The sequence below is a fragment of the Primulina huaijiensis genome, unplaced genomic scaffold (assembly GCF_012295235.1).
Source record: "Primulina huaijiensis isolate GDHJ02 unplaced genomic scaffold, ASM1229523v2 scaffold13481, whole genome shotgun sequence".
Lineage (NCBI taxonomy): Eukaryota > Viridiplantae > Streptophyta > Magnoliopsida > Lamiales > Gesneriaceae > Primulina > Primulina huaijiensis.
In genome coordinates, this window is record NW_027342748.1 from 1 (window position 1) to 9,085 (window position 9,085).

The 9,085-nt window shown below is 38.8% G+C and overlaps 1 protein-coding gene across 1 annotated transcript; it reads left to right on the forward strand.

The window, feature by feature from the left end:
• The first annotated feature begins 171 nt into the window (after window positions 1–171).
• LOC140965721 (cytochrome P450 72A397-like) lies at window positions 172–1,669 on the forward strand. The gene is made up of 3 exons (XM_073425870.1): window positions 172–436; window positions 580–964; window positions 1,063–1,669. The coding sequence occupies exons 1-3, from the start codon at window positions 195–197 to the stop codon at window positions 1,495–1,497; spliced, it is 1,062 nt and encodes a 353-aa protein (XP_073281971.1). The 5' UTR covers window positions 172–194; the 3' UTR covers window positions 1,498–1,669.
• Window positions 1,670–9,085: the final 7,416 nt, after the last annotated feature.

Genomic DNA, 9,085 nt, shown 5'->3' on the forward strand with positions numbered 1-9,085 from the left:
GTTATTTTGGATTACACTCTTTATATACTGATTCCATTCCCAGATAATGATAGAAAAGTTAGGCAAATGGTCTGTCTACTATCATTTCAAATTGAGAATTGGGAAGCCTTGCTATAGGCTGGCCGATGCAATTTTGTCCTGAATAGTTACTTAGGACTGTATATATTGATGCTTCTTTTGTTTTTGAGCAGCTAATGATTCCGGCCTTCTATTCGAGTTGTGATGAAGTTTTGAGCAAATGGGATAAAAGCATGTCCCCAGAAGGATCTTGTGAGGTGGATGTGTGGCCACATCTACAAAATCTAACGAGTGATGCAATATCAAGAACGGCATTTGGTAGTAGCTATCAAGAAGGGAGAAGAATATTCGAGCTTCAAAAAGAACAGCTGCAGCACTTCTCTAAGGTTATACAATCCGTATACATACCTGGGTGGAGGTAACAAATAAGATAATGTTTGGTAACTGCTACATCTCTGTATTATAATTTCTCAAGAATTGAACCATCTTCTTTAGTTTGATAAGATGTGAGGGCGTGTTGTATCTTCTCATTTCTTATCTTGTTGCTTTCAATTTTCTCAGATTTGTGCCTACTAGAAGGCACAGAAGAATGAAAGAGATTGAAAAAGAAGTTCAGTCTTCAATAAGGAGTATTTTAAATAAAAGGGTGAAGGCAATGAAAGCGGGCCAAGCACGACACGACGACTTATTGAGCATATTGTTGGAATCAAATTTCCAAGAAATGGAACAAAGTGGTGACAAGAGTTATGGAATGACCATTGACGAAGTAGTAGAAGAGTGCAAACTGTTTTATTTTGCTGGACAGGAGACTACTTCTGTTTTACTCGTGTGGACAATGATCTTATTGAGTAAACATCCCGAGTGGCAAACGAGAGCTCGAGAAGAGGTTTTGCAAGTCTTTGGGAACCAATCTCCGGGATTTGATGGGTTGAATCGCCTGAAAATCGTGCGTAGTTCTCAAGACAACATTTGCATTTACCTAAATGTTTGATACATGTCTGTCCAGGCGTCTCTTGTTTGTAATTCTTCCAGTGTTTTTCCCAGGTTACCATGATTTTGTACGAGGTCTTGAGGCTTTACCCACCTATAGTTACTCTTACTCGAAGGGCTGCTGAAGAAATGAAACTAGGGGAATTTACGTTTCCGGAAGGGATGCATTTGTGGATGCCAATAATGTTGCTGCATCACGAGCCCGAGATTTGGGGGGACGATGCGTTGGAGTTCAATCCTGGAAGATTCAACGATGGAGTGTCTAAGGCTCAAAAAGGCCAAGGAATATTCTTCCCATTCGGTTGGGGACCCCGAATTTGCGTTGGACAAACTTTCGCAATGTTAGAAGCAAAAATGGCAATGGCTTTGATCCTGCAACGATTCTCTTTCGAGCTTTCCGCATCCTATGCGCACGCTCCGCAGGCATCTGTAATTCTTCAGCCTCAACATGGCGCGCACTTGGTTCTGAAAAAGCGAATTATCGAGTAAAATAATTAACCAAAATGATACTGTACCATGTGTTAACAAAACCCTGTACCGTGTGGCTAATGTGACAGAGACAAGCTATTATGTATAGCTAATATAAATAAATATGGTACAAAGATGTAATCAATGTAAATTATAAACAAAAAATCGTATTATATATTGAGATTTAGCAGAAGGACCTCAAACAAATAATTATTTTTTAAAAAAAAAATTCTCAAAAGGTGATATTACATTATCAAGCTGCGAAAATATTTATTGAAGTGTTTTTTTGGTATTGTAACATTAGTGTTTCTATCATCCCAAAAAAAAAAAAAGTAGTTTCGAGAACGCAAAGGGTTAGACATAGACATTCATTTTGTATTTAATTAGCAGATATTGGCTCCTGTGATGTGGCTGTTTCGTAAAAAAAAAAGTTGTTAAAATTTCAATTAAAAATTTTAAATTTTTGAATTTGAAATGCTAGAGGATAAGATAATATATGAAGAAAAATGATATTATAATATAGTAAAATTATGTAGTTAGTTTGATAAAATGAAGGATGTTTTAGGCAAATTTAAAATTACATAATGACTACATATAGTTAGTATATGTTGTTTTTGTATTATATATAATAAAATATTATATCTTGTTGGGTTAAGTGTGTATGAGTGAGAGTAATATTGAGATGAATGACATCATGAGAAGTTCTTGTGCGTTAAGCTGTTGACGTTGTGCCGTTTGATCTGGTTGGCTAGATGGGCCGTAAAAGAGTGACGTCGGATTTTAACGGGTAATATTGTCTCTGCTAGGCAGGACCGACGGTAGAGAAACGGTAAAACTAATCTCCAAGTGATATGAGACATCACTAGCAGATAGACACGCATATTCCCATACTCATGGGCCTAAGAGCCCAACCTATTAGTAATCAAGTATATGTACTATGCACTGCCACAAGTACAAGAAAATAAAATTGTGTTTTGACTAACAACTATAGCTTTTGGCTGAGTTGTAAGTGCTTGATCCTAACAATTGATTTTTTATAAATGAAAATTGCATTTTTTTTCTCAAATTACAAAATTATAATATTTGAGTTGCACCATTACCATTAGCTATAAACTTGAAAAAAGTGACAAACACTCAGTACTAGAGTGAAGTTCTTTTTGAGACATATGGATTGAAAAGTTACATAATGAAATTGAGCAAGTATTCATAATTTGTTCAGGTGTTAGGATCCAGTACATTGAATAAAATCAATTGATGATTGAAATAAATCATTGTATAAATAATAAAAATTGATAATAAATCAAGGGTATCTGATAGTCTATTGAACATACCTATTGACAATACCGTGTCCCAAGGAGTTGTAAGAAAGTGGTTTGAAAATAAAGAGGCTCACTCTGAAGAAATTATGGCCGATTATTCTCGACAATTTGGAAATACTGATGAAATTGAGAAAGCTCCAGAAGCATGGAAAAAGAAACAGAGAAAGCCAACCAGTGGGGAGACGAAACTGTAAGGACTCGTAAAGCTCTATGTTGGATGAAAGATTACGTTTCCAAGTAGCTGTTGGGAGAAAACCCATAAACCGCAGAATCCATCATGTTAAATCATTAAGAATTTGACTGAAAACTTAAGCGGAAGCATACCTGAAGCCATTTTTCTGAATGAGTGGATGTGGATGTGCGGAAACCACTAATGAGATGTAAGAAAATTTGCAAACCAGGTGGTGTTTGTGTTATGATCAAGTTCAAATATGAGACGCTGGGCTCATTCTGTTTTGTCTGCGGAACTTTAGGACATACAGAGAGCTTTTGTGAAAAGCTCTTCTCCTCCAATGATAAAAACATGAAAAGAGAATGGAGCATATGGCTACGAGCACCTGATAAGCGAAGCATACAATCTAAACCGTAAAAATGACTGCGAGAATCGCTTGGAGGGGAGACCCCCAATGGTACCATTGTTGCTCCTGTCGGTCAGAGCAACACCCCGATGAAAGGAAATCTGCAAGATTCTAGCAATCACGGAATACACGGCAGAGATTTGACCTCGTTTGGAAAGGCCCCGATGTGTAGCAATCACATATGTGATTTTCGGGATACTACAGATATCGGTGCATTTCAAATTCAAAACTTTGATCCTACTAGATCCATTGAAGAAGATATTGGGATATTGGTAAGTGAGGATAGAAAACGTCGCCGGGCCAACCAACAAAATAAAGCCCACTATATCAGTAAGGAGCTGGATCCAGTAAGACATGCCATAGTAGTTTCAGGTTCACAAAGTGCTGCGTCAGATGATCACCTAAGCAATTATCGAAACACTACTAATGACCACAATGAACTCTCACTAACAGCAGAGCCTGAACATCAGGCCTGCCGACAACCATGATTATCTTAAGTTGGAACTGTCGGGGCCTGGGCCACACTCGGGTAGTTCCAAATCTTCGTGAGTTGGTAAGAACTCACAGGCCTACTTTGCTTTTTCTCTCTGAAACTCTAGTTCTCTCAAATAAGGTAGAAGAAATTCGTATTTCTCTTGGTTTTGATGGGGTATTCTCTGTAAATTGTGATGAACGAAGTGGGGGTCTAGCGGTGCTTTGGCGATATCGTGGCATGTGCTCAACCCTGAATTACTCGCAAAACCACATTGATATGAAATTATCGGAACCAGGTTATGAAGATTGGAGGCTCACAGGTTTCTATGGGTTTCCAGAAACTACACGACGACGACAATCTTGGTCTCTTATTCGAAATCTGGCAGCCACATCTACTCTTCCATGGTGCATGATCAGGGACTTCAATGATATCTTGAGTCATGCTGAAAAGAGAGGCCATATTGCGCGCCCAGAATGGATGATACGTGGATTTAGGGAAGTTATTAATGACTCAAATATACATGACCTTCCCATACAAGGGCACCCTTTCACCTGGGAAAGACATCGGGGTCATATAAACTCAGTGGAAGAGCAATTGGACCGGGCTTTGGCAACAGCACATTGGAAATCACGATTTGCACAGGCCACATTGACAAACTTGTTGGCTTCTCACTCAGACCACTCACCTATATTGCTCAATACCGAACCAGGCGGTGTACAAACTACAGCGTGGAAATTCAGATTTGAGAATAGGTGGCTCAAGGAACAAGAACTCACAGATATTGTTACTGGCCATTCGAATTATTCTGGTAATCAAGATATGACTGGGAAATTACAGCACTTATCTACACATCTATCCTCGTGGAGTCGTAGGCTAAATCGAGATCTTAAAGATAAAATAGCCAGCACAAAAAATATGCTTGAGTCTCTACGAGACAAGGAGGATCCAACGTCTCTGTCAAGAACTCAGGAACTGCGAGACACCGTTTCAAACCTATTGGCGCAACATGAGGCGTACTGGAAACAAAGGGCTAAGCAGTTCTGGATGAAAGAAGGAGATCTTAACACAAGATTCTTCCATTTAGTGGCAACCAGGAGAAAATCAATGAACCTGATTTGTAAATTGATAGATGATGATGGGGTAGTTTATGATGAACCAAAAGAGCTATGCAGAATCGCTCACGACTACTTCCAGAAATTATTTCTGCCAAGTGATGCTCAATATGATCCAGTGGTGTCAGAAATTGATCCTAAGGTAACAGCTGCAGATAACTCTAGCTTGCTTGCCTCACTTACTACTGATGAGTTTCGAACAGCTCTCCTCCAAATGCATCCTGACAAATCTCCAGGGCCCGATGGCTATAACCCGGCTTTTTTTCAGCAATTCTGACATCTGATTAGTGATGACGTGGTTCGGAACTGTTCTAATTGGTTATTGCAGGGGTCTTTTCCAGACTCTCTAAATGACACCATCATTACGTTGATCCCTAAGTGTAAAAGACCTTTTACAGTGAAGGACTTGCGACCTACCTCTTTGTGCAATGTCCTATACCGTATCTTGGCAAAAGTGCTAGCAAACTGGCTGAAGAAGGTGCTACCTAGACTGAACTCAGACTCTCAAGCGGCGTTTCTACCAAATCGCTACATCACTGATAATGTCATTGCAGCTTTTGAAATTATACATTACATGAAACGAAAGTGCCGAGGAAAAAAAGGGGATGTGGCATTGACAATATATGTTAGCAAGGCTTATGACAGAATCGACTGGGGCTTCTTGAAGCTGATGCTTTTACGCCTAGGCTTCGATCCAAGATGGGTCCGATCAATTATGATATGTGTTACTACTGTGAAATATTCAATCAAGGTGAATAATAAGCTCGTTGGCCCGATAACCCCGAGCCGTGGATTACGTCAAGGGTGTCCCCTCTCACCCTATCTGTTCATTATCTGTGCACAAGGGCTGTCTACTCTAATAGACAAGGCTGTCCAACTTGGGGCCTTACATGGTATTAAAATCTGCCGCGGTGCTCCAATAATCTCACATCTATTATTCGCCGATGACAACTTTCTCTTCTTCCGAGCATCGGTGGAGGAATGTCTTACAATAAAGCATATCCTCAATACATACGAACAAGCGAGTGGGCAAGCTATCAATTTTCATAAATCTGGAATTTTCTACAGTAGGAACACTGAGCAACCTTTGAGGGAGGAATTGTCTAACATACTTGAGGTGGTGAACCCGCTAGACACTGGTAAATATCTGGGCCTTCCTTCGTTAGTTGGTAGCAAGAAAAAGGTTGTATTCAGCTACCTACGGGAGAGGTTGTGTTCGCGAATTCAAAATTGGAAAGGAACCTCTCTATCCATGGCAGGGCGTGACGTACTCCTCAAATATGTGGCTCATGCTCTGCCCACGTATTGCATGCAGTGTTTCTTGTTACCAAATTCTCTGCTGGATGAACTTCAACGAATGATGAACTCCTTTTGGTGGGGGTCCAAGCCAAACGGGGCACGGGGGATTCATTGGATGTCCTGGGATAGGCTGTGTATACGAAAAGAATTTGGTGGGTTGAGCTATCGGAATTTGGAAGGCTATAACCTCGCTATGCTTGGGAAGCAAGGCTGGAAACTTATCACGGCCCCTGATGCTTTATCTTCACGGCTCCTCAAGGCTAAATATTATCCGAAAAAGGGATTCTTGAATGCAAGCCTAGGATCTAGTCCTAGCTTCATATGGCGAAGCATCTGGTGCTCTCAAGCTATACTGGCACGGGGAACAAGTTGGAAAATTAGTGATGGAAAATCTATCAACATCGGAAAAGATCCTTGGTTACGTGATCCTGCAAATTTCTATATTCAAACAGCCTTTGATGAAGAGCACCGTGCCATGACAGTGCATGAGCTGATCGACGTAGACTTACATCAATGGAAGGCAACGACACTGCAAGCCTTATTCGAACAAAGGGATATTGAGGAAATCATGAAAATACCAGTACCAACGGCTACCTCTGAGGATATCCAATTATGGCATTTCAGTAGAGATGGGTGCTATACAGTTAAATCGGGGTACAGGCTCCTTATGACAAATATCGCAAATTCAAATAGTGCACAACACGCACCTGGATTATGGAATCGAATGTGGACAGTCCATGTACCACCAAAGGTAAAATTCTTCATCTGGAAAGCTGTAAGAAACTGTAACTCATGTCTGCAGAACTTGCTTAATCGTCATATTGATGTACCTTCCATCTGCGCTCTATGTGGATCAGGAAATGAGAATAACTGGCACTTGTTCATTGATTGCCCTTACTCTCAGGCTTGTTGGGAAGCTGTAAAATTGGTGCACCTTGTAAATGATAAGGCAACTAACTCAGATTCATTTATGCAATGGTTCTTCGGCTGTTTGGAATGCTGGCCTCATAAGTTATTGCCCACCGTGTTCATGACTATATGGAGCATATGGAAATACAGAAATGACAAACTCTGGAATGCGGCAGAAAGATCAACAAGGGTTAATATAAAATTAGCTGTTGATTTCCTCAATGACTGGATAGAGACTCGCAAATCACCCCATATCACACACTCTCAAATGAATGCACCTGAGGAGTAGCTTACTTGGAAAAGCCCACCAACAGGATTCATGAAATGCAATGTCGATGTGGCAATCTTTAGGGAGACGCGCTTGATTGGATGGTTCGGGATTCAAAGGGTGAGTTTATGGTCTGTAGGATGCTCAAATTCCAGGGGTCAATTGAAGTACGAGAAGCGGAAGCAAAGGCGCTACTTGATGCCATAACCTGGGCCGCATCTTTGGATATGCAACATATTATATTTGAAACAGATTCGAAAACCGTGGTGGAGGCGGTTCACTCAAATGCGGTAGATCGCAGCGAGTTTGGAACAATTATTGGAGAGTGCTGATCCTTTCTGTCAAGAGAACGTTACTACAAAGTTCATTTTACTAGACGACAAGCGAATATGGTTGCCCACAACCTTGCTCGAGCGGCCATTTCTCACGCTAGTCCTTGTGTCCTCTTTGATGCTCCTAGTTTAATTTATGATGCTTTAATTCATGATTGTAATGAACTTGCTTTGAGCTAATGAAACTTCATCGGTTTTGGGTAAAAAAAAAAAAAAAAACCATGTAATTTTATTTTTTAGATTTAATAAATAAAAATATTGCACCTTAGTGTCCAAGAAATCGGTGGTTCACTGCCTCCCTTTGAGTAATTGTATCTCTAAATATAGTTTCAGTTTTAATCCAATGTTATCAAATTAATGCATATAATTTAGAAAACCAGAAATATATATTGGATTAATTCATGGTTTAATTAGCCCCAAATGTCACCCCTTTATTTTGTATTTATATCATACGCTACATGAATATATANAATCTAAACGTGTTACACGGATTATTACAAAAGATTTATACACATTTCAGGCCATCTCTAACACAATTTTAGCGCAGCATTTCTCATCCCAAAGAAGGCATTAAATTTCACATCATTTTAACGTCCTTTTTTTTGTTGCACCAAATTAATCATATTAAAATAAGGAATTCATGGAATTTTTTTTATTCTGTATTTAATTTATACTTTATTATTAACACAAAACGATTGTATGAATGTTATTGAACATTTTTGAAAACAAAAGAAAATGTTATAGCTCAAGAGCAAGAGTTGGTTGTCGTGTACATCATCCAACATGATCTAAAAGGTCCGGAAAAAAAATATTTTGCAATGAAACAAGAATCACGTAGAAAATACGTGGAACACGCATTTGACGTTCTTCAATCACGATTTGCAATTGTAACATCTCCAGCACGTGGTTGGAAGAAACGTCATTTACATGACATAATGAAATCATGTATCATAATATACAATATGATTATCGAAGATGAACGTAACATCGGTGCACTCATTCAAGATGTGAGAGAAACACTAACTCCAGACATAAAAACGGTTGTTGATGAGCATATAAAATTTCAAGAATTTCTCAGTCAATATAAAAGAATAAAAGACAAATATGCTCACTTCGCACTACGACATGTTTTAATTGAGTATTTGTGAGATGAATATAGTCATTCAAATGTTTGAAGTTGTATTCTTATTATATTTGAAGTTGTATTTGTATTATGTTTGAATTTGTATTCGTATTTTTCAAATTAAATACTTTTCGTATATTAATTCATATTATATATAATTTAATTTATATTATATAATTAACTTATAAACTTAA